The 26,575-nt window shown below is 42.7% G+C and overlaps 1 protein-coding gene across 3 annotated transcripts; it reads right to left on the bottom strand.

Annotated features, from left to right (window-relative positions):
- Positions 1-1,160: 1,160 nt before the first annotated feature.
- LOC137325453 (vascular cell adhesion protein 1-like) lies at positions 1,161-25,610 on the bottom strand. 3 transcript variants are annotated; one of them, XM_067990582.1, is made up of 11 exons: positions 25,534-25,610; positions 23,523-23,739; positions 7,431-7,719; positions 6,729-7,004; positions 6,082-6,396; positions 5,691-5,957; positions 5,317-5,580; positions 4,347-4,610; positions 3,344-3,607; positions 2,985-3,239; positions 1,161-2,878 (listed from the first exon to the last, which is right to left on the bottom strand). In XM_067990582.1, the coding sequence occupies exons 3-11, from the start codon at positions 7,489-7,491 to the stop codon at positions 2,706-2,708; spliced, it is 2,139 nt and encodes a 712-aa protein (XP_067846683.1). In that variant the 5' UTR covers positions 7,492-7,719; positions 23,523-23,739; positions 25,534-25,610; the 3' UTR covers positions 1,161-2,705. The 3 variants fall into 3 exon arrangements, with proteins under 3 accessions (XP_067846683.1, XP_067846685.1, XP_067846684.1); XM_067990584.1 differs by lacking the exon at positions 5,317-5,580; XM_067990583.1 differs by lacking the exons at positions 23,523-23,739; positions 25,534-25,610 and having other exon boundaries at positions 7,431-8,244.
- Between the last annotated feature and the right edge of the window lie 965 nt (positions 25,611-26,575).

A 26,575-nucleotide genomic window follows, 5' to 3' on the forward strand; every position in this document is an offset into this window, starting at 1 on the left:
GGTGCACACACACTCTCGCAGGCCTGGTACAAACTCAGATCGGCAGATTTGTGAGGTCTTGCGTGCAGTTTGGAGGATGTGGGAATTAGTAGTGCGCAACCTTTATTCAATGTTTTAATAAGACTCATCAGTTTGTAAACATAGGGATGGGACCTGCATCTGTGTTTTATATGTGTGATCAGGCCGATACCCAAACTCCAGGTGCTGGTCTCAGACCGATACCCAAACTCCAGATGCTGCAGTCTGACACCAATTGGGCTTCACCCCAACCACAGCCCAACTGAAAATGGTGCAAAGCCATCCATTTAAACTGTATGTTTAATCATATAGCCCCATCAACTCTTTTGTTGATAATTCCACTCTGTATTCATCAATTTTGTCTAAATTGCATGTCCGCAGTGTGCCCAATTTTGATTCCTCTCACAGCAAAATGGTTGAATCACTAAATTTTGATCTCCCTCATGCACTTCATTGGAGGAGAGGAGGTCTTGTTTCAATACGTCGCAACCCTTGTCTCATCTGTAGTCTACAACCTCTGTCACAGTCTCTCTGTTTTATCTATGCTACTGTGGCTGGTGATCCCATGAATTTCTTCAGTATTGAAATCAAAACTATCCCACTGTTGCTTACATTAATTCATTATTTTCTAGAACCTCAAAACCGTGGAGCTCTTTACCTCTTTCAGTATTTCCTTCCTCCTACAATCTACAATCTTTTAAAACCCAAAATTGGCACCAAACTAGTACTTCTTCATTGACTTTATCTTCTCTCTTACTCTTATTATCATTAGTGATGTCCTGTACTCTATGGCCTTTGACCTAGATGTGTCAGTAATTTGTTTAAAACAGAGCAGCGTTAAAGGGTCCAGTCGTTTATTTATGATTGATAATCTCTATCACAATTTCTTTGGGATTTCAGTTTCAGAAGTGTATGAGGAGCCAGGGTAATTTATTTTAGCTGCAGCTCAAAAATGTGGGGTGATTGTAAGTTCCTTTCTGAATATTAAATTCAATCAATGTAGAAAATGCAGAGCCAAACCCATAGCAGAAAGACTTGTTACAATTAAGACACGTGCTGTGGCAGAACTAGTAAAGTAATGTCACTGAGTTTATATTTTACTCCCAGCCGAGAAGTGTTCACAAAATAGTGTCAAGAAGAGCTCTTTAAAAAAAATCTTCAATTTATTAAAAATCAGTCAGTGTGATCAGTTGTACATTTATATTCAGTACTTTACAGATATACAATCACCTTTAGAATCAATTAAAACATTAATTCCATCTTGTCACTCCTTCCTGGATCTACAGGAATAGACACACTGAAGAACATATTGGAAATGTTTTTATAAAATCACCAAAAGTGTCAATAAAATTCTTATCTCTCACTTTGGAAACTAATTATTCTTACATTTTGTCTGCAAGAAAATTAGAGTGTCACATGAAGTTTAGCAGCTGTGAGAAAATAAATTTTTTTGATAAGTCTACAAGTCATTTAATGTGCAAGATTTCGAGTCCCGGCCTCAGAGCACAATGACCTGCTCCACCCCAGCACACTATACCTAAGTCCAACTCAGCGTTCGGTGCCTGGTTTCAGCCCTAGTGGATAGTGCCCTGATTTTATACATCAGATCGGAGCAGGAACTAATTGCAGAACGACAAGTCTTGTATGTATTAGCAAGAAATGCAGCAGTAACTTAAAAATTCGGTATAAATAGTCTACAGCATTGCCCTGTAGAAGGTTGAATTAGTTGCAGTACATAAACTAGAGATCCTGTGCTCCTCATTCAGCAGCTGCCCATCCCCTTCCACATTGAAACCAGAAACTTTAAACTGTCTGAACAGCTTTGGCAGTCAAAATTCAGGATTCAATGGAGGCAGGCTAGAATGGGGTCTTGCATCTCAACCCCCCAGTCCAACAGCTGCACACAATATGCGCAGAACCTGGTTTCAAACTTTGGTTACTTAAGGTTCTTCTGTGCTATACATGTGCAAGGAATCACCTGCAGACATATCACAGGATTCTGTTTCTGAATCTCAGTAAGAAACACAATTTAATTTTTTTTATATGAAACTTGCAAATCTCCAGTGGGGTTGCTCCTAGCAAGTTGGACAGTGCACTGTTTTTAGGAGCACTATACCATGTAACGGACAATGTAATTTTTTACTGCTGAGGATCAGCAGCGTGTAACCTACCTGTCCCTTTAGTGGCACAAGGCCTACTGCGAGTGGGGGATGGGCACTGAATCTAGCACCAGTCAGCAGCTGGAAAACCAGGTCTGCTTCACTGAGTGCTAAAAGTCTGAATATGTAATTTGTGCCTGGCAGCCATGGGTGCTAAGGTACCAGAGGCCCATTTTAATGTGAATTGTTTGTACTGTTTTCCATCAGTAGACTACAGATCCATAAATATCACAGAATTATTCACTCCAAGATACTCCACAAATATCACAGAATTATTCACTCCAAGATACTCAATAAATTCGGAGGACTATTTACAATAAAGTGTCCTAAGTTCAAGTGTCCCGTGCCTTCCATACATTGGATGCCAGCAGCTGGTGATGCTATTGAATCGCAATCATTACACAGGGACGTTCATGCGCTTTATTTGTCTACCAGTCCTAGGCAGACCATTCTGCTCCTAACAACAGAGCAGCTCAGCACTGGGGATTCGACAATGATAGCAGTGGGAATGTTCATTCCTTTTTTTCTTCACACTGTCTGTTCTATTGGCATATGGTATGATCCCTTGCAGTTGCTTCTGCGATAGATATAATAAAGAGTACTAAGCAGTAACCCTGCAGACCCCAGTGCTGCCCCCACACAGGCTATTTCTACGATTCCTGTAGGATTCTCATCAGCAGGAATTATATCTAGCTTTATTTCTGTAAAGAGACAGGAGAATATATTTAGAAAGAAATTTAAGTAAAATACCATCTCCAAGCACCAATACTCACTTAACACAATGTGCTGAATCTACGTTTTACTTACCATTAACTTTTATTTCCACAAATCCTCTCTGATTCCCCAGTTCATTGATTACTTCAACCTCATAAAATCCAGCGTCACTCTGTGTTATTTCAAGGATTGTAAAGGTGTTGTTATTGGAGCACAGAATGGCTTCACTGTTGTTCTCCAATTTCTTCCAGATGAAGTGGGTGGTGGAACTGCTGTGGACACTGCAGCCGATGGTGACATTCTCCCCTTCATTGACCCACTTGGAGGGATGAGCCCAAACAGTCAGAACTGTGGGGGGAGGGAAGATATATTTTCATTAATAAAAATTTGTGTGAATTTTTTTTTCCCCCAGAAGGCTATTGTGTGATGCATTAATTATTTTCCATACCAACCTTGAACGATGAGCTCTGTGCTTCGAATCTGCCTTCCCAGTTCATTAATGGCCTCACATTCATACTGTCCTGCATCCTTCACTTCAGCTGCATCGATTGTTAATGTTCCATTCTCCAAGTCCAGCACCATCTGTCCACTTTCTGACTTCTTCCTCAGAACAAGCCGAGCAGAGGGGTTAGCATGGGTGGTGCAGGTAACAGTGACGCGGTCTCCTTCCTTCACCGTAGAGGGAGTGACGGAGAGACTGGTGTCTTTGGGGGCTCCTGTGGGAAGAGGATATTTTCCATTACATTCACATCTTGAGAGATTTGGTTACAATCATTGACAATCTGACACTCCATTTATATTCAGAAACACACAGCAACCACCAGATGACTGTGTATGGTCAGTTTGGTTCAAAGGTCACACATTGTGACTTTGTGCTTCTGACCAAGGACCTTTATAACAAGGGAAGGTCCTCAGAGGCCAGCAATGGACAACTACATTCCTGACCTGTTTCTGCCCATAGCCAGCATGAGTTTGGAAACATCCATCCAGTTTCTAATGGTACCACCAGTAGCTCAAAGCTGCCCCTAATTTGGCACAAATGAGCAATCTCAGACTCCATGAGGATAGGTGAAATTTGAAACAAGGGAGCATTTCTGTGTTTGGTGATAAGTAGATTCTTGGGGGGGAAATAGGGGAGACTTTACTCTGTACCTAACCCAGGCCGTCGCTAACCTGGAAGGATTTGATATTGATGGTGGATGATAAAAATAGGAACACGTTCTATTTGGCAGTGGTAACAGCCCCCATTTTGATGACCACATCATTTATTATAAAAATTAATTGCTAGCAGGGGTGCAGTCCTTCCTGTGGAGTCTGCTATTCCCAGAAAAACTCAGTCTCCCTTTACATACAGTTGTTATTGAATGATACCTGATATCTATGGTGTGTTTCTATATTTAGTAATCTTACACTGTACAAAATACAATGAAAATACTTCAGAGATATGGTACCAACCTAGAACAGTCAGCTCCATCCTTGTGGTGTCTGTCCCCAGATCATTAATGGCCTCACATTCATACTGTCCTGCATCACCAGACTGAGCTGCATCGATTGTTAATATTCCATTCTCTGAGACCAGCACCATCTGCCCACTTTCTGACTTCTTCCTCAGGACAAGCTGAGCAGAGGGATTAGCATGGGTGGTGCAGGTAACAGTGACGCGGTCTCCTTCCTTCACAGTAGAGGGAGTGACGGAGAGACTGGTGTCTCTGGGGGCTTCTGTGGGAAGAGGATATTTTCCATTACATTCACATCTTGAGAGATTTGGTTACAATCATTGACAATCTGACACTCCATTTATATTCAGAAATACCCAGCAACGCCAGACAGCTGTTTATGGTCAGTTTGGTTCAAAGGTCACATATTGTGACCAAGGACCTTTCTCTATAACAAGGGAAGGTCCTCAGAGGCCAGCAATGGACAACTACATTCCTGGCTTGTATCTGCCCATAGCCAGCATGAGTTTGGAAACATCCATCCAGTTTCTAATGGTACCACCAGTAGCTCAAAGCTGCCCTCAATTTGCTACAAATGAGCAATCTCAGACTCCATGAGGATAGGTGAAATTTGAAACAAGGGAGCATTTCTGTGTTTGGTGATAAGTAGATTCTTGGGAGGGAAATAGGGGAGACTTTACTCTGTACCTAACCCAGGCCGTCGCTAACCTGGAAGGATTTGATGCTGATAGCAGATAATAAAAATGGAAACATGTTCTATTCGGCAGTGGTAACATTTTGATGAGCTCATTATTCATTAAAAAATGTAATTGCTAACAGGGATTCAATCCTTCCCATGGAATCTGCTATCCCCAGGCAAGCCCACAATTGTTATTAAATGATACCTGATATCTATGGTGTGTTTCCATATTTAATAATCTTACACTGTACAAAATACAATGAAAGTTCTTCAGAGATAGGGTACCAACCTAGAACAGTCAGCTCCACCCTTGTGGTGTCTGTCCCCAGATCATTAATGGCCTCACATTCATACTGTCCTGCATCACCAGACTGAGCTGCATCGATTGTTAATGTTCCATTCTCTGAGACCAGCACCATCTGCCCACTTTCTGACTTCTTCCTCAGGACAAGCTGAGCAGAGGGATTAGCATGGGTGGTGCAGGTAACAGTGACGTGGTCTCCTTCCTTCACAGTAGAGGGAGTGACGGAGAGACTGGTGTCTCTGGGGGCTCCTGTGCAGAAAGACGCAGGGTGAAATTAGTGAATTGCAAGGGACTAATTGAGAACAATATCACCTGATCCAGCCAAACAACACTTCTCTAGAAGAGAAAGGTCCACCTACCCTGAATGTGAATCTCCACCTCGCTGGTCTCTTTCCCCAGCTCATTGCTGGCTTCACACCGGTAGATTCCTGTATCCCGTACTTGGGCTGCTGGCAGGTGAAGGGTCTGTTCCCCCTCGGCAGTCACTGACCAGCCTTCGGCTATTAGTTTGCTCCACACAATTCTGGCAGCGGGGCTGCTGTCGGTAGTACAGGTCAACCTGATGTCCTGACCTTCTCTCACGGTGTGAGATGGCGCTACAGAAATGTTTGTCATTCTGGGGGCATCTGTAGGAGAAGGAGGGGAGGGGGGAGATTTTAGTAAATAAAATGGGAGCGGGTTTAAATCTTTTAATTGAGAGATTTTCCACACTGTTGAACATTGAGGTGAGAGCTCTATCCCGATACTTACAGTGAAGCTGTAACATTAACCTCTTTTGTCTGTCCGCAGTCTCGGCTGGGATCTTGTCGAGGACTAACCGGGCTCGGCAGGTGAACTCTCGTCCTGAGTCCCCTAGTTCAGGCGTTAGTTCATAGTTGGTGGTCACCGTGGTTTCTGTCTGTGTAAATTTTAAAAAGTCCTCCTTATGTAAAGGAGTTGTTCCTTCCAGCCACTCTACCTCCAGCAAATGAAGCGGATAAACATCAGGAATGGTGCATCTCAGGGTGCCTTTCTTGCCGACTTCCAGTGCACCGACTGTCTCCAGCATTATTGCGTCTGGGAAAGCTGCAGAAATAATCAAACAATATCTGAGTTAGAGGGGCTCTAACAATTATAGGTTAAAGACCAGACTGATAGTACACCTCTTTACCATTAAACTACAATTATATGTTTTATTCCAAATCTACAAAACGTAGTCCAGGTCATTCACCAATAGACTCAGAAAAAGTTTCTGAAACTGCTGTCAGAAACTAGTGATAGCAACTCGAGCAGTCACTCCTGAAAGGGTTAGAAATAGCTTTCATCTTGTAACATTTTGCTTTTTCTTAAAATACTCTAGGTTTTAAAAAAATGGCTCAGTACATGTGTTTCCCCGTCCGTGATGAATTAATACTCACAATAAACATTCACCATAAAGGATCTCTCCTTTTTCTCAACGCCGCACGTTGCGGTGCAAATGTACCGGTGAGTGTGCTGTATGGTGACCGGGGAGAGGGTGAGAGTGGACACCGAATCATTGTTGCTGACCGTTCCCCCCAGAGTGTAATCGGTTGTGACTCTCCAGTTGAAGTGAGGAGAGGGACAGTCCACGGTTCGGCAACTGAGCACCAGCTGCTCCCCGCTCCGGATCCACGTCTCCGACTTTGGCTGCGGCTCCAAATTGAAGGAAGAACCTGGTAGAAGGAGAGGAGGGGAAAGTTTACAACTTTATTAAATAACTTCACAATTTTATTTTAAAAGTTTATAAATTTAATGTTTCAAAAGTTTACAAATTTAATTTTTAAACTTTATTAAAAAATGATTACTTGATAAAAAAGGTTAAAAACTTTATAAAAAGTTTACAAATTTAATGTTTTAAGTGTTTACAAATTTAATTTTTAAAGTTTACAAATTTATAAAACGTTTTTAATTTTAATTTTTAAAAAAAAAATTACAAATTTATTTATTTTTTTTAAAAGCAGAGGAAACCAAAATTGGCCATTTCCAGAGTTATTGGGGTTTCTTTTTAATTAGTGTTTGGTAATGAAGTAGTTGGAATAAAATGTAGGTTAAAAAAATAAAGTGCAGTGAAAATCAGGATATCAAATCAAGAAACGTACCTGTTGTGAGCAGGACTGTGAGAGTCAGTGCAGAGTACAGAAGGGACCTTCCGCTCGCCATGATACAGTGTCCAGACACAACAAACTGCTGAAGTGTAACTGAGTCCTGTCCCTGCTCAAAATGCTGTCAGTTACCAGAGTCAGTCCTTTTTATAGAGCTGCTTGCCTGACGTGGGAATTCCCACTGCAGTGAAAAGAAATTCCCAACCACGTGCCTCTGGTCCCTCTCCTGTTGTTTGCCCGATTACGTTTGGGGAAGTTCCCACCAAAAGCCGCGGAGCCAAAAGAACTACACAAAAAACACCCCAAAAAATCACTTAAAAGGTTCGGCCAGGAAACTCAGAGTGCCCGTTATCTGGCATGAAGAGCCTTGGAGGACACTTGTTGCTGTTTAAGGAAATATTCTGCTGTGGAGGCAGGGTCCAGGCGTCATTAATTTCCACAGTTAAGTGGGTTATTAAAGTGCAGAAAGACCAAGGTGTACTTTTATCCCTGCTCTGCACTATCTTTTCATACATGAGATCCCCTATCCATCCTGCTCCTTCCCAAAGCACCACTTGGCTTCCTGGTAGCACTTTATACAAGATCGGGAGTGAGGCAAAGCCTGCCTCCCCCATAGCTGTCAGCTTAACCACTGACAAGCTGGTGTTATATAGGTTGTTTTTTTTAATATATATAGCATTATATATTAGCTGTTCTTGGCCAAGGTAGTCCTACCAGTGCTGTAATTGGCCTTAGTGCACTGGGCTGGAGGAAAATCAACCAGGATTCCTGCTCCTGATTGCTATCGAGCTGGAATTGCTCCTGTGTAGACCTTGGATTGGGCTTGATTGTGATGTTCCCATGGATGACTAGCCCACTGTCACTGTCCAGGTTTTCACACGAATAATGGTTACTTGGCAAGTGCCACAGGACAATTGACACCCATGGGACCTTACCCCCACAAGGAGTTAAAAGTCTTCAGAAGAGGAGAGGAAGTAATTGGCACAACCTAAGAGAGAAAAATGATTAAAGGTGATTGATATGTTACTACTGCATACCTTCTGGGTACAAATGGATTGTGCTGAATGTGAACGTTTGATTAAAATAAAGCCCACGCACGTACTTAAACCCATTGCAAAATGCTCTGTTCCCACCAATGCTTAGTTTTTGGAGAAAATTAGAAAACTGCTTATTTAATAGAAGGTGGTAAGAAACAAATTAATTAGTAACATTTTATTCCACTTAAAGATGTTTCCCTATGAAAACAGGCAGCATGAACAGTAGGGAATCTTCAATCTGATTGCCAAATTACCATTTTTTGGGGAGGGGGAAAACATTTGGTTGTTGCATCCCTCTAAGAGAGGTCTTGCAACAGATAAAACCAAGTTACAACATTCTTAGCCCAGCATATAAACTCTCCACAATTCCTGAATTAAATAAATTATATGTGAATAGTTCCACAGACTTTTGGAAAGAGTAACAAAATAAAGAACATCACACAAAATTGTGAGCTGACATGTCAACTACTGGCCGTTCCCATAATTCTTAGATATAATACGAACTTACAGAAAGAAGGGTGAGAAAGACTATCAGGTCCATCAAGCTCGCCCCATCCAGTTGATGGTGCAACCTCGCACATCCAACCTCATTCATCCAACCCCTCACAATACTATCTCCTGAAAGGTGAAAAAACCCAGAGAAAAAAACCTGTGGCCAATTCAGGTAAAACTCTAGGATATTCCCCTCTAATTCCCAATGGCAATCACACAGAATGCAGGAGACTACAGTTGCCTCTGTCTCATCACAGTCACAACTAACTAGCAACTTACCCCTTTGTGAGTTCAGTGCAGTCAGCCATGGTGGTCACTGATAGCATGAAGCAGGGTCATAGGCTTCACCCACCTGAACAATGGTTTGTGGCCCATAAAATGATTTATGTTCCCTAGAGCTGGACAGTGTCCAAAGGGTAAATGGGGAGCAATGCAATGCCAGCCCGGCAGCACCAATGGCCTTTGCCAGTGCCTGAGACCCTGGCAAAAGCAAGGTTCTCTATGTGCAAGGTGCAAGAATTACACATTTTTTTCTGATACAAATCAAATCATAAGAAAGTATATGGATTTTTAACTCCTACCCATAAGCTGCAATGGGTCTCTTTGAATTGGGTTACTGCTGGCTGGCTTTCCCCAGGCTGAAGGGGATATACAGTACACTTTGGTATGAAAAATATCACTTCAAAGGCATTGTTCCTATGCAAGTATGTTTTGATTGCAAAGCAAGTAGCGACCACTTAAACTTTCTCATGAAAGCTATCAAATTAAGGTAATGTGCTGGACAACATATGCAAATAAACTGGGGTCTCGCCCCTGGGAGCAGTTCAGGAAACCATCATGTTAATTTAATAATCTTTGTTCTCCTGTAACCCCAATTTTCAACTTCAAAAGGTATGAGAAGTATACCATAGGCAGTGTGGTTCCAATTTGTCAGTTCTTCTTGTACCACTGTACTGCAGCTTGTGTGGAGGTAGTCCATGGTGTGTAGACAAAATCCCAAGTATCAGCTTTATGTTATGGATGTTGGCCAATGTTTAGCATCATCAGTAGAGTTAACGAAGTGTTGTGCCTTTTTGTTACTGCTTGTACCCGAGAAGGACGTGCAAATTAAATGTTCCGTATAAATAGTATACGCTGTTGTATTGTCCATTGCTACTGCTTACCTGTCACTTGTAATAAATCTATTTATGTAATATTCCAAAGTTAATTGTCTAAAACATAAAGAAGAAAGAACTTGCATTTATATAGCACCTTTCATGACCTCAGGATGTCCCAAAGTGCTTTACAGCCAACAAAGTACTTTTGAAGTGTAGTCACTATTGTAATGTAAGGAAACGTGGCAGGTAATTTACGCACAGTGAGGTCCCATAAATAGCAATGAGGTAACAACCAGATAATCTGCTTTGGTGATGTTGGTTGAGGGCTAAATGTTGGCCAAGACACTAGAGAGGACACCCTTGCTCTTCTTCGAAATAGTGCCATGGGATCTTTTATGTCCACCTAAGAGGGCAGACAGGACCTCGGTTTAACGTCTCATCTGAAAGAAGGCACCTCCAACAGCGCAGCACTCCCTCAGTACTGCACTGAAGTATCAGCTTAGATTATGTGCTCAAGTCTCTGGAGTGGGTCTTGAACCCCACAACCTTCTGACTCAAAGGTGAGAGTCCTACCAATTATAGTTTAAAACATAGTCTGATAGAGTGTTTATTCTTCCACTTTCTAAAGTTTAGGTGATCATGAAAAGGCTTGAGTCATATTTAATCAGCTAAGTACAGTAATAGGAGTTCCTGTTCACCTCTAGGCAATGCTACATTACCAGATATAGCATGCGTAAAATCACATTTCAGTTAACAGGGTGAAGGCTCGCTTACAGGTATGGTCTTTGACACAGAGCATGAGAAAATACCTAAGTAAAGCCTAAAACATAATATGTACAATGTATGCCGACACAGAATCCCATTCCACAATTAAATGGATAATTATAAATGATTTGGGGCCGTGACTTGATTTATCCCACTGATCGTTTTTAAATCTGGCATCTTATGTATATCTCATTATTAGCCCTTCTTGAAAGGTAGTACTCTCACTTAAGATTTTCTTTTACAGGTGAAGCTGAATAGCATTGCTTTGTGAACCACTCAGAATTGTAATTGAACCCTGATTTTGAACAGTTACACGCTAATGAATAATTGTAATATGGTGAAGGATAAGCAGAAATGACATAGAACAGCAATCTTCATCTCAAACATGGTAAGTCTCAAATTGTGAACCTAAATGAACCACCTTTTTCTGGTAAGATCAAAGGAACCGCATCAGATTGTGACTCTAAATGCACAACAGCAAATTGCACAAAGCCAAGGTGAAGATTGTTGGACTCTATGGCAGTCACTGCAATGCAATACTATTTTTTATACTATATCCCATAATATATTAAAAATCTTACATCTGCACACACTTTCTGTCTACAAAAATTAACTTCCTGCTGCCAAGTTTTTGTCACATTTTTGTGGCAACTTTTTTCCATTATAAATTCTAATGTCCACATTTATAACGTAAAGCACCTATGTAAACTTACCACATTGTAATTACACCCTCCCGCCAGTGGTGGTGTTGCAGCACCTCAGTTTTGTATCTCCCAGCTCTTCACGGGAGATCAACGAGTTGTATATTATGTATCTATATATGCACCTGAGAATCCCTGTGTGGTCAGTGTCCAGTAAAGTATTAAAATGCCTACGTGGCAAAGGAGCAGAATGCAAAATGGTTAGGAAAGGGTTAATAAGTTGGTAGCTGAGGTTGGTAAAGGCCCCCCCCACCCCTGCTGGGCCATATGTTTGCGTAGTCAGTAGGCCTGCATTGTCTTATCAATGTAGAGTCTTTGATGTGTTTCAGGGTCTGGTCTGAGTGTCTCCATGTTGCGAGCTAATCAAGATTGGTAACACCTTAGCAAGACCAAAAGGGACATTCCTAGTGAGAAGAAAAGGATGCATCCATCAGTGTCTGTCACAGCGGCATGATCAGGCCATGGGCTACCTGTGATTGGCTTGAAATTAGGTAACCTCGCATGGCCAACCTATGCCCAGCTTATGATTGGTGTTGACCCTTGTGTTAACAATGTTCCAACCCCTATTGATCTGTATAAACGTATGAATTTTTGTATATGTCTTTGTCTTCTTATTCTGTTAGAATCGTCCGGACTCCCTCAGGAGTCTGAATCGAAGCTACAGACTAAGGCCTGCTATTAAAGTTGTGTTGAACTTTAAAGGTGTATTTGACGCAGTGTTTGCTGAACCAGACTGAGGGAAAAAAAGAATCCAGTTCATCATTTGGTGGCCCGTACGGGGATCTCAACGGTCGTTCACCAAGAGTTCGCGGAGTAAGAGGCGGATTTGTCTTGGACACGGAGGAAGGAGAGAGCGCGCCCGATGTGAGTAAAACCTTTTTTACTATATCGGCTTTCCTAAATCTGTTAAGTCTGACGACGAATCATCCAATCGCTAACACTTGTGTAGCGTCCTTACGAGATTCAGGTCAGTCTGGCGAATACACAGAAATAGCAAGAAGAGGTCAGTGGTTGAATATTACTGAGGGTCAGTACAGGTACTGAGGGAATAACTTGTAAGCGGTAGGTCAGTGATCGAACTGTCACTGAGGGTCAGTGATCAAAATTATCACTGAGAGTTAGAGTTCGAGTTCTTGGTAATTGGATATAAACCGGAACCTCGAGTCAGTGATTAAAAATCGCTGAGGATTCGGGTTCGAGTTCCTGGTGATTGGGTATAAACAGGAACTTTGAGTCCCTGGGGATTGGGTATGAACAGGAACTGATTGCTTGTGCTGATCAACTAAGGAAGGAAGTGCCTGTCTCAAATGCGCAGCCTTAGACCGGTTGTTAAGAGGGGAGATCCCCCACGTGAAGGTCAGGACCCTGAATTGGGCGTAGAGACCAAAGGCACTTAGGATTGTGAGGCACAAGGAGTCAGGTCCATCCTTGAATTCTGTTCGAATACGGTTGTATTAATTAGTTGACTAAGAGTAAAGGAAAACGGGACATAGAATGGGTAATTGTCTGGATGCCACTGCAGAACCGCGTAGTGCCTTACAGACTTTGTGTGAAAAATATCCGGACAAGGCAAAACAATTTAGACAATTGTCAGGCAGGTTGAATAAAAAACTGGGGAATGATCAATGGCCATTGAGAAGAACTAAAGACCTAGATATTGCCATAAAAGCACAGGAATTAATTTGGAAAAATAACAGAAGTAAAGCAACCAAAGATTTAATTGCTTTATGGAGACAGTACTGTCAAGAACTGAAAGAAGCTTTGTTATTAGCAAGTTGGCAGGATAACGCGTTGAAGTTAGCGATAGGACTCACTGAAGGAGGGGTGGTCAAGTCCGTAGAGGTCCTAAAAGGAGAATGTGCTCATGAAAAGCGCTCTAAAAAGAGGTCTGAAAAGACCTTGGGCGAGTCTAAAGCAGTTGATGAAAGTGGATTACGTAATCCAATGATTGGCCTTGCCTTGGCTGAGGGGGACGAGGATGAATTGGATGAGTGGAATTGTAGGTCCCGTGTAGCTCCCCAGGGTCCTAGTGCCCCTCCAGAGTACAGTAATATCTATTCTTCAGTGCCTACGGGACCGACTGTTCAAACCCCTGTGATAATGCCTCAAATTGTCTCCCCGGTTGCCTCCCGTACCAGAAGTAAAACTAGGGAATTATTGGCTCCAACATTTAAATTCTCAGCCAGCCCACTTAGTTTAAGACAGCAGAGAGATCAGAGACTGGACAGTCAGGGACTGAGAGACGCAGACACTGAAGAGTCAGGAGACGACTTGCCATCACTAAACTTAGAACGTACTACTGAGACACTAGCTGGGTATGAGCCAACCCCTCGTCAGTTACCAATGAGGCCGATGCCTAACCCCGCTTTTGACCCAAACCCAGCCAACGCTGGAGTAGCCGGCAACTCCCAAACGATAGATGTGTACTGTCCATGGAAACCCAACGAGATAATGGCCATTTTAACCGGGGTGCCGGATAGGAGAAAGTCACCTACCGCATTTATAGAATTCCTTAAGACTACCGTTTCCGTCTATAATGCAGAAACAAGGATCTGCGCTAGTCCAGTATGTGGATGATCTGTTGATAGCCAGCCCTGATGAGCAGAGTAACCGAAAAGACACTGCCCAACTGCTAAATCACTTATCCTCGCTAGGGTACATAGTATCCCAGTCGAAAGTACTGGTGGGCCAACAGAGGGTAAGTTTCTTGGAGTCATGCTCTCAGCAACCGAGCGGAGCCTAGAAAGAAGCACGATTGAACCAATCTGTCAATTCCCTGTACCTCGCACTGCAAAGGAGGTACGGCAGTGGATGGGAATGGTGAACTATTGCAGACAGTGGATCCCTAATATTGCCTTGGACACTAAATTATTAACGCCATACACCAGCAAAGAGGGCGAATTTCAACTGGATTCCGACGCCTTAGGGGCATTTAAGAGATTAAAGGAAGCGTTGTCACAAGCACCCGCATTGGGGAGACCCCTGTACGACAGACCATTTCAGTTGTACTGTACTATCCTCGCTGATTGCCCAACTGCTGTTTTGACTCAAAAACATGGAGACAAGCATAGACCGGTAGCATATTACTCTTCGAAGCTAGACCCGGTAGCGCTAGGACATCCAGTTTGTACTCAGATTTTAACAGCCATTTACAATAGCCTACAGTCAGCTGCTAATCTGACTTTACAACAGGACATCACTGTATACAGTTCACACTCGGTAACTGCATTATTAGGACAGCTGCAGACTCAACATCTTACCATGGCTCGACAAAATAAGTATGAGATATATCTGCTGAATAATCCTAGACTGCGATTTAAACATTGTACTACCATCAACCCAGCATGTTTTCTCACAGAGCCACCCCTTGAACAGACTGATCCAGGACACGATTGTTTATCTTTAATTAAGGAAGACACTTCTGTCAGAGACGATCTATCTGATGTCCCAATAAAGGATCCGGACATAACTATGTACGTAGATGGGAGTGCCTCTATTGGTTCCTTTGGAGAGAAGCTTTCTGGATATGCAATAGTGGATCAGGACATGTTGGGCCGAAGGGCCTGTTTCCATGTTGTAAACTTCTATGACTCTATAACTGTCGAATCTGCTGCTTTTGAGTTTCCATATTCTGACCAGCAAGTGGAGCTGTTTGCACTGATAAGAGCTTGTGTCCTCGGGAAAGACCAAAGGGTTAACGTGTATACAGATTCGAGATACGCTTTCGGGGTAGTTCACGATTTTGGACAGTTATGGAAAAACAGAGGGTTTCTGACTTCTGCAGGTACGCAGATTTCCCATCAGAAGTTAGTCTCAGATTTGTTACAAGCCCTTATGCTACCAAGACAGATCTCAGTTATAAAATGTTCCGCCCACATGACAGGACAGACCCCAGTAGATATAGGGAATAGATATGCTGATCAGGAAGCTAAGGAAGCGTCCCAGACACAGAGGGTGGTTGTCCCTAGAATGATGAGTCAGACTAAAAGCTCAAACAAAAGCAAGTCTCCCTCTGAAAAGCCAATGCCAACCATCCAAGACGTCATTAAATTACAGGAGGACGCTCCTGACGGTGATAAACAAATGTGGAGACAACTTGGTTGTACTTATGACTGTGTATCTAAATTGTGGGTTACCCCTGCGGGGCAGACTTGTATGTCAGATGAATTAGCACTATGGGTTATTGAATGTGTACACTTTGCAACTCATTGTGGTGCCAAAGCTGCTAATGGTACGCTGCTGGCCACTTGGTGGCATCCTAGGTTGCAAGCCCTGGCCCAGAGCATCAGCAGTCGCTGTCTCATTTGTCAACAACACAACCCTGGGAAGGGAGTGCCTTGCGAATGGGGAAAGACCCCTTTGCCGGAAGGTCCCTTTGAGACCCTCCAGATGGACTACATTGAGTTGGAAAGATGTCAGGGTTATAAATATGTCCTAGTTATTGTTGATGTATTTAGTAAATGGAAAGAGGCCTATCCGACAACAGATAACAAAGCCTCCACTGTTGTAAAAGTTCTGATGAAAGAGATCATCCCTAGAAACGGAATCCCAAATCAATTGAGTTCAGATAACGGCCCTCATTTTGTGGGTCAGGTGAACAAGGAATTCTGCACCCAAATGGGCATTAAACAACAGTTACACTGTGCCAACAGGCCACAGGCCGCTGGGTTGGGCAAACGAGCTAATCAGACTTTGAAAAATAAACTGGCTAAACTGCAGGCAGAGACTGGTACTACTTGGCTTAAACTTCTTCCTATAGCCTTATTTCAGATACGTACTACTCCGGCTGGGGTAGCACGGTTAAGTCCTGCTGAAATTATATACGGGAGACCCCTCAAGACCCCCTGGAATCAAAACGCTCCGAAAACTGTCCACTTTCACCACATGACGACAGAAATGACTAACTATATTTTGTCATTAACTAAGGCATTGAGAAGCCTCCACTCTCGGGTACGAGCTGCCTACGTCGAACTTCCTCCTATAGCCAGTCCATCTAAAATCGAACCGGGAACATACGTGTTAATCAGGAATTGGACAAGGAAAGGACTGGAACCTCGTTGGGAGGGGCCCTATCAGGTTCTACTCACCACCCCTACCGCTGTGAAGGTAGAGGGGAAGAGTGCGTGGGTTCACCTCCACCGCTGTAAAACTATCAGTCCCACATCTCAAATTTAAAATGCTAACTTCTCTTTTCTTCTAAGAAATCTTCCCTATGCAGGTATCGTGACCAGCTATGAAAGTCTTCCCTTGGATCTTCTGCCTTGAACTCTTGCTGACCCTGGGAGTAACCAAAGAGAGAACATGTCGACGGGACCAGCCTAAGCGCATACACCACCTATGCAAAGGAGACGTACTTCGATGCAACGATAACGACCCAGACGGATTCGGAAGTTGGAACATCACCTGGATAGACGGATGTGCCAGGCTCCTGAGGCAGTCCCACCGCTCGATAGAGTTAGGAATATCGCATGGAGGAATACCTTGTTATTGGACTGAGTGCAAATATGATTATGTTTGTAAACGTGAAGGGGAAAAGACCTCTGAGTTGTGTGAACAAGAGAGAGATACACAGAGGTACGATCGGTACCTGAGATTTAACCAAGGGAGAAAGCGTAATGGGTTGGCCCCCATAGAGATTTTTAACTATCTAAGATTAGAGGGTTCTCTGCTACAGAGACGTAAGAGAGATCTCCAACTCCAAAAGCCCGAACTGCACGTTAACACCTTCCTGTACATGAGTTATGTGTATGCCAAATGGCAGGGTATCTCTAGCTGTTGGGTGTGTTCCCACATCCCTATCCATTCCAAGGGAGGTATCCCTTTAAAGCCGATTCCCTTTACGTCCCATGAATCTGCGGAATGGGTCATAAGACGAAACAATTCGGGAAATGCGATAGGAACCCCGGAAACAATAGAGTGGGCATCAGCAGGGTATAGTCTTAATGAATTTAGGGGATGGTATCAGCCTAATTACAATCGAGCCCATAAGCCCCATTCCTGCTCTTGACCAACACGTCTAGACCAAACGGGACGGTATGTTGGAATAAGAATGCCCCAAATAATGGCCCTTTTATGGGACATAGTGATTGCAGCACCACCCACTATTGGCTACCGCCCATGGTCAACCTGACTACCCAGGGCATGTTCCAGGGCCAGTGGGCCCCAACGCTTAATAAAACCAGGGGTTGCTGTGGAATCACCTTGACTCTCGGCCTCTTATATATATGGCTAAAGAGGGAAATTTAACTGCATATAATGGTACGTATTTCATATGCGGCCATAAGGCATACCCATGGTTGCCTCAGAACTGGATCGGGTCCTGTTATTTAGGATATGTAGTACCCCATGTTCATCACTTGCCTTCCCTAGCGGATCATCACCAGTATAAGCCTAAAAGGGCAATTACAGAAACGGAACGATATTTCGCTATTTTGTTCCCTGGGTATGGGGTAGCCAGGACAATTAAGGAAATTCGGCAGATGGCTTCTGTATTAGAAGTAGCCAATGACACCACAGTAACACTGAAGGATATTAATGCAGAAATGATAGCCATTCGGACGGTGGCCTTGCAGAATCGCATGGCTCTAGACTACCTGTTAGCTGCAAAAGGGGGAACATGTGCACTGATTGGATCAGAATGCTGCACCTACATACCAGATAACTCAGAAAATATAACTAATCTGGCTGAGCATATACAGAAAGCTGTAACAAAATTACACCAAACCTCAGGAGAAGGTTGGTTAGAATGGCTTCTCAGTGGCTCATGGGGATCGTATTTGATGCACGGATTAGTTATTCTAATTGTAGCAATACTTACTTTTAGCCTGATCGTTGCTTGCGTCAAAATCTGCTGTAAGGTAGCAATGGAACAAATTCGAGTATGAGACTCTGCTCAGGCAGAACTGATGAGTGAACAAGGGTTGGTTATCATGAAATGATAAAAGGGGGAAATGAGAATCCCTGTGTGGTCAGTGTCCAGTAAAGTATTAAAATGCCTACGTGGCAAAGGAGCAGAATGCAAAATGGTTAGGAAAGGGTTAATAAGTTGGTAGCTGAGGTTGGTAAAGGCTCCCCCCACCCCTGCTGGGCCATATGTTTGCGTAGTCAGTAGGCCTGCATTGTCTTATCAATGTAGAGTCTGATGTGTTTCAGGGTCTGGTCTGAGTGTCTCCATGTTGCGAGCTAATCAAGATTGGTAACACCTTAGCAAGACCAAAAGGGACATTCCTAGTGAGAAGAAAAGGATGCATCCATCAGTGTCTGTCACTGCGGCATGATCAGGCCATGGGCTACCTGTGATTGGCTTATGATTGGTGTTGACCCTTGTGTTAACAATGTTCCAACCCCTATTGATCTGTATAAAGGTATGAATTTTTGTATATGTCTTTGTCTTCTTATTCTGTTAGAATCGTCCGGACTCCCTCAGGAGTCTGAATCGAAGCTACAGACTAAGACCTGCTATTAAAGTTGTGTTGAACTTTAAAGGTGTATTTGACTCAGTGTTTGCTGAACCAGACTGAGGGAAAAAAAGAATCCAGTTCATCACACCTTACTAAAAATCTTATGTCTGCGTGCCCCTGCCTGCTAACCCCTCTTCACCTGAAGACTACGCTCGGTCTTGACTCCCTGTGTGCAACCCTATGGAGATCGTACTATTATATAATCAATCATTAATTTTAAGACCAAAGCTTAACAATTACTATTGGTAAAATTAATGGACAAATGCTTAACATGTTCTTATAGAAGAGCAAAATAATGAAGTGGCAATGTATATACCACCGTTCATGTCCTCAGGACGTCCAGAAGCGCTTCAAGAATTACTTTTTGAAATGTAGTCACTTGTTATGTCGGCAAATGTGGCAGCAATTTGCACAAAGCAAGGTTCCACAAACAGCATATGAGATACCATTTTTAGTAGTGTTGACTGCTAATTTAAATGGTTTAATGCCTGTGTTAAGATAAAGGACTGATTAAATCATACTAATTTTTTTTTATTCATTCATGGGATGTGGGTGTCGCTGGCGAGGCCAGCATTTATTGCCCATCCCTAATTTCCCTTGAGATGGTGGTGGGGAGCTGCCTTCTTGAACCGCTGCAGTCTGTGTGGTGAAGATTCTCCCACAGTGTTGTTAGGAAGTGAGTTCCAGGATTTTGACCCAGCGACGATGAAGGAACGGCGATATATTTCCAAGTCGGGATGGTGTGTGACTTGGAGGGGAATGTGCAGGTCGTGTTGTTCCCATGTGCCTGCTGCTCTTGTCCTTCTAGGTGGTAGAAGTTGCGGGTTTGGGAGGTGCTGGCGAAGAAGCCTTGGTGAGTTGCTGCAGTGCATCCTGTGGATGGTACACACTGCAGCCACTGTGCTCCAGTGGTGAAGGGAGTGAATGTTTAGGATGGTGGATGGGGTGCCAATCAAGCAGGCTGCTTTGTCCTGGATGGTGTCGAGCTTCTTGAGTGTTGTTGGAGCTGCACTCATCCAGGCAAGTGGAGAGTATTCCATCACACTCCTGACTTGTGCCTTGTAGATGGTGGAAGGGCTTTGTGGAGTCAGGAGGTGAGTCACTCACCGCAGAATACCCAGCCTCTGACCTGCTCTCGTAGCCACAGTATTTATATGGCTGGTCCAGTTAAGTTTCTGGTCGATGGTGACCCCCAGGATGTTGATGGTGGGAGATTCGGAGATGGTAATGCCGTTGAATGTCAAGGGGAGGTGGTTAGACTCTCTCTTGTTGGAGATGGTCATTGCCTGGCACATGTCTGGCGCGAATGTTACTTGCCACTTGTCAGCCCAAGCCTGGATGTTGTCCAAGTCTTGCTGCATGCGGGCTCGGACTGCTTCATTATTTGAGGGGTTGCGAATGGAACTGAACACTGTGCAATCATCAGCGAACATCCCCATTTCTGACCTTATGATGGAGTGAAGGTCATTGATGAAGCAGCTGAAGATGGTTGGGCCTAGGACACTGCCCTGAGGAACTCCTGCAGCAATGTCCTGGGGCTGAGATGATTGGTCTCCAACACCAACTACCATCTTCCCTTGTGCTAGGTATGACTCCAGCCACTGGAGAGTTTTCACCCTGATTCCCATTGACTTCAATTTTACTAGGGATCCTTGGTGCCACACCAATATCACCAACAGTAATTTCTAAGCAAGAAACGAGAGTCCAGTTAAAACTATAATAGATTACCACAACATTATCAATTCACTGTTATAGTTTTAAGTCCAACTTAGTGGGGTATATTGTTTTATATCAAGTATTGGGCACATCTGAAAATACTTACTTTGTATAAAAGTTTCCTTCAAAATACTGGACAGTGCACCAATTAATTGTCAAGAATCATATTTTCTGTAAGGGGTATGCTCCAGACACCAGCACCCCCCCGCCACCGCCCTCCTCGAAAGTAAATCCCATAGTTGATGTACAGTTGGCCCACTTCTACAATTACCTCTACATCACTGCTTTACCGAGGGCACATCTCCAAAATGGGACAGCTTTTTAAAATTCCAGAAGTGCCCACAGCAGATAAAACGTTAAAACAAGATTTTTACAAAGGCCCTGATTGCATTAAGGCTACTCTGCACATATGATATTTATAAGCAGCTCACGAGCACCTCGTGAATGGAGGTCACCGGAAGCTGTGTTTTCATAAGTACCTAAAACTGGATTTACTTGGAAATTCCCAGCCGACACTAATTTTCACTGTCACTATGTGTGTGTGCATGCATATGTGAGAAATGGGAGAGGATATTTGCTATGTTCAATTGGCTGAACTCTGGCATTATATCAGAGGAAAGGGCGTGTTTGAAATAAGCATTTTGTTTAGCCAGGGATTTTTCTTAGTAAAGTGCAGGAAGTGTCAGAAAAATTACAGTTTGTTGTTTTTTTACATGAGTTTATATTGTTTTTTTTAATTAATCAAATTATCAACCAGAGATGGGTGCCTTGCTGGCTAGACCTGTTCTGTGTCTATTAGCACTGCTGGCTGAACTCAAGAATGAATTGCTTTGCTATGTTTTACTCTAATAAAAGAGAGCAAGATAAGATTTTAAAAATTCACAGAAAAGGAGTGAAGTATCCTTTGGGAATAGCAACAATTAGTAGGATAAGGCTGCAGTTAAGGAATCCAGGCTGCATCACGGGAGAATAAGAACTCAATACCACTTCTTAGCAAAACCTGAACTGAGATTTTAAAAAATAGCTTGGGGACATGGTACTACAATGGTTTAGTTACTGCCCATTCAGATCTGGGGATGTAGGCTCAAATAAGAATATAAGAATTTTTAAGATGATCAAAAAGTCATTAGGACTAACAAGCCTATCATTTTTCAATATATTGACACGCCTTCTTGCCATAACTGTAAATCCCTTCTCTCTCCAGAATGCATTTAATTTCCACATGTCCCCCTCCCAAAACTGCCCCTATTTTGGCAAAAGTTGACAATCTCATTTACAGGCCCCAAGGAACGTCAGTATGGACAACGTAAAGGTTGCACTGCTGCAGCTGAGAGTGCTGTCCTCTTTCATGGCAGAGTTCTCGGTTGCAGTTTTTCCCACCTGCTTGTGGTTCCTATTGGGAAATGCTTTAATTTTGAGGCAGCTAATGGGAAGTGGGAGTAAGCCCTGTACTCCACGATTGAACTGCTCCAATAATCTATGCTAGGAATATACACCAAATTTACATATCATCTGGGACATCGCCTGGTGAAACCCGGTCCCCAGTCTACTATTAGGGAACCACCAGCCGTTGGAAAGTTAGTTAGCTAGCAACCAGGTGACTCAGCTGATTTTACTACATTGGGGTTGTGGCTATCCAGATGAAGGCTGAGGTGCCCATGGAAGTCACAAGGGGCATCCCAGTTTTGGCCAGAGCTGAACTTTCTGAGCAAATTTGTCCACAAAGAAGTTGGAAAGGGAAAATGTCAATGAAGAATTCAGATGAACGAAATTTTCCTCTTAGGATTCAGAACCAGGAAATTTGTAATTCCAATTTACTGAGGCACAAGTTTGAGTAAGAGCGAGTGCTTCCTAAGAAGAATTTTATCTAAGGCTTATTTAGAACCAATGTTATTTTATAAGGGATCAGATAGAGGTATAAAATTATATGCTTTAATAGAAGCTGTTCCAGTAATGGATTCCTCTGTAGGAGTTGTGGCATGATTTTCTGCAGATCAGTGCTCTTTAAAAGGCACTTAAAGATAATTTATGGCATTTGTTTGTTTGTGAATGAAGGTAGAAAATGTGGTGAGAAAGGGAATTGCCAAAGAACAGGCTGCCACTGGCCTAAATGGCAGTCACTATACAGAACCAAGCAGAGAAACCAGCACCAATAGATGTGTTGCAAGGGCCTGTCAATTATGTGAGTGCAAATGTTATGGGCCTCTGTCAATCACTGACTGGTTTTCTATTACAGTCTGCAGGTTGATTGTTTTCATAGAATTGCATAGAAATTACAATACATAAACCAGGCTGTTCAGCTCAACCAATCTGTGTTGGTGTTTATCCTCCATGTAATCAGTAGTCCTAATCCTATGTGCCTGCTATGTTCTCATATTCCCCTTATTCCTTTTTTCTTCAACCATCCATCTAACCTATTCTTAAATGTTGACACGGCCAGGAATTTCCTTGGAGCTGTTCCCACTCTGCTGCCATACATTTGCTGGAAGTGCAGCGGAAACCCCGCTTACGCACTTGGATGGGATTTCTGCTACACTTCCGCTGAAGTTGTGGCTGCGAAGTGGGAGTGGCCCCGAGGAAACTCACTGCCGTGATCTCTGCGTCAATCACTAACTCCAGTAGTACACTCCACAGCCGCAAAACCCTCTGTGTAAAAAAGATCCTCCTACTTGCTGTCCTAAATCTCCCACATTTAAATTGCTATCTATGTTCCCTTGTTCTAGACTCCCCCATTCACTGAAACAATCTGTTTCTATCTATGCGATTCCATCCCTTCATAATTTTAAACACCTCAATCAAATCACCCCTTAAATCAAATCACCTCTGTCCTAATGAAAACAGTCCCAATTCTTCCAGTCTTTCTTCTTATTTGTGGTGTGTTGTAGACTTCTAATTAACCTCCAGCCTCTTGAAACTCCATTTGAACACAAGGCCAACTATTTTTTTTTAAAACTTTCTTCTTCCAGTTTTCTCTTCTCATTACAGGTAATGACAGCCCTCTGGTACCTCATTCAAGTGGCTTTTCTTCAGGTGTGAAGCTGTGAGAAAAATGAAGAAGAATTTTTGCCTAATGTTTAACTTCACATTGGCTTCTTTATTTCCGAGATGTGAGTTGAATTTCTGCAGGGGCTCTCCCAATCGCCCACTGTAACTTCAGTGGAAGGTTCACAGAAACCCTAGAGAAATAGCTTAAATGGAGATCAGGAGAACCCCCTCGGACATTCATCTCCATGGTACATAAGGAGTTAAAAAACAAATTATCTCACAGAAGAATGTTCTAGCTCACCTTGTTACATGTTACTGAATTAATCTGTTGATTTATCTGATAAACAAGTGCTTGAGGGAGGAACCAAGCCACTCAATTAAAATTTGTAATTTGTTCAGATAGGAGTCTGATTGGCAGCTTTTTTGAATTTAACAGACAGTTATTTAAGTCCATGAAATCCCGGTTACTGTTTCAGATATATTTACCAGTCTATATTTTTCAAGTCATTTGAGTTGATCTGGAGCATGCAAAGAAAAGTCATCTGATTGGAATCTCTGAAGGGTATAAGATAGGCCAGATAACCACCATAGTTGACGAGGAAAGGAATAATAAAACAGTTACATATAGAAGTAATTATAGTCATAGTTTTAGCACAAGAGTTACAAACTATTATTTTTTGCTATATAATAGCTGGTAAAATTTAAAACTACTGTAAACATGTTATGTTTCTGCTATTATCTGCTTGTTCATTCAATGAGAGTTAATAGCAGCTTTCCCAACTTTAGGAAATACAGGTGTAAGGGAGGTAGTTAAATGAATAAGAAGCATCATCTTTCTTAGAGATGGAATGGTTGCAATTCTAATTTCAAAGAAGGAAAGGTGGACTGCATGTAGGAGAGGCTGAAGAAAAGGTGTAGGACAGTCTTAAGAACAATAGAGAGATACCATTAAGAGCCAAGACTTCCTGGAGTCCAGAGAGCAGAAGATACAAGAGAAAAGCTGGGAATAAAGCTTGATTGTTGTAGTGATAGAATAGAATGGTGTGGAGATGCCGGTGATGGACTGGGGTGGACAAATGTAAGGAATCTTACAACACCAGGTTATAGTCCAACAGTTTTATTTGAAAATCACAAGCTTTCGGAGGCTTTCTCCTTCGTCAGGTGAGTGTCGAGATTCATTGAAAATTACCGCATATATAGTCATAGAACAATGCCTGGTGATTACAGATAATCTTTCCAACTGCCCGTTATCAAGGCCATCAAATGAATTGAATAGTGTTCAGACAGAGAAACCTTAGATACCAGACAACTGAAAATACAAACGGCCAGAACCAAAGACAGAGAGGGAGAGAGAGAGAGAAACATCCGAAAGGAAGAGAGAGAGAGAGAATGACCAGTTGTATTAAAAACAGATAACTTTTTTTTCCCCTGGTGGGGTTACGTGTAGCGCGACATGAACCCAAGATCCCGGTTGAGGCCGTCCTCATGGGTGAGGAACTTGGCTATCAATTTCTGCTCGACGATTTTGCGTTGTCGTGTGTCTCGAAGGCCGCCTTGGAGAACGCTTACCCGAAGAATAGAATGGAACAATGGTGGGAAGTTTTTTACCATGTTCATCCTGATTAGAATGAAAGGAGACAAGGGAGCCAAAAAGAAGGCTTTATTTTTTGGAGAGCTAGAGGCTGCCATTACTTTCACTACTTATACATTTCTAAGTCAAATATTTCCTAAATATTAAAACTGTCATTTCTGCAGAAACTCTACAGAATAATTTGATGGTAATGGATCATGTGAAAGGATGTTTACAAAGTGCCCCTTGTGAACGTATGTTCTGGATTAATAAATACCTATGGTCCCTCCGCAGGATCTGGAACACTTGCCATTGTTTTACTGCTGCTGAATATAGATAACTTTTGTGTGACCTGGTACAAAAGAAATACATCAATCATGAAAAAAAAAAGGTTTTGTATTGTTGGCCAAAGAGAGATGTTTACTTATTGAAAGTTAGCTCTAGCACTTCCGCAAACACAGCAAATCCTCAAGGATTAAAGTTTTCAGCACAGGATGAACACATTAGTGTTGATGGTTGCTGACAGTAAGCAATTGACAGAGTAATAATGGAGCTTCTTTAAGGAACACAGTGTTCTTTAAAACATGTTTCTATAAGCTTTTCTAAGTTTTCTGCCAAACATTCTTGCAATAAAAATGGCTGGGATACAAAATGTCTACCTCCAACTTGAGACGTTAGCACAGGTTTGCCCAGTCTCCTGCATTTGAGTCATAGAGTCATAGAGTTATACAGCACGGATAGAGGCCCTTCGGCCCATCGTGTCCGCGCCGGCCATCAAGCCCAGTCTAATCTAATCCCATATTCCAGCATTTGGTCTGTAGCCTTGTATGCTATGGCATTTCAAGTGCTCATCCAAATGCTTCTTGAATGTTGTGAGGGTTCCTGCCTCCACAACCCTTTCAGGCAGTGAGTTCCAGACTCCAACCACCCTCTGGGTGAAAAAGTTCTTTCTCAAATCCCCTCTAAACCTCCCGCCTTTTACCTTGAATCTATGCCCCCTTGTTATAGAACCCTCAACAAAGGGAAAAAGCTCCTTAGTATCCATCCTATCTGTGCCCCTCATAATTTTGTACACCTCAATCATGTCCCCCCTCAGCCTCCTCTGCTTCAAGGAAAACAAACCCAATCTTCCCAGTCTTTCTTCATAGCTGAAGCGCTCCAGCCCTGGTAACATCCTGGTGAATCTCCTCTGCACCCTCTCCAAAGCAATCACATCCTTCCTGTAGTGTGGCTACCAGAACTGCACACAGTACTCCAGCTGTGGCCTAACCAGTGTTTTATACAGCTCCATCATAACCTCCTTGCTCTTATATTCTATG

This window comes from Heptranchias perlo, chromosome 9 (assembly GCF_035084215.1).
Source record: "Heptranchias perlo isolate sHepPer1 chromosome 9, sHepPer1.hap1, whole genome shotgun sequence".
NCBI lineage: Eukaryota > Metazoa > Chordata > Chondrichthyes > Hexanchiformes > Hexanchidae > Heptranchias > Heptranchias perlo.

Coding starts and splice junctions, on each gene's coding strand:
- LOC137325453 (XM_067990582.1), bottom strand. CDS start 7,491: ATGGCGAGCGGAAGGTCCCTTCTGTACTCTGCACTGACTCTCACAGTC. Junction 5,581..5,690: donor GGTGGAGATTCACATTCAGG/GTAGGTGGACCT, acceptor CTTTCTGCACAG/GAGCCCCCAGAGACACCAGT. Junction 3,608..4,346: donor GATGGAGCTGACTGTTCTAG/GTTGGTACCATA, acceptor CTCTTCCCACAG/GAGCCCCCAAAGACACCAGT.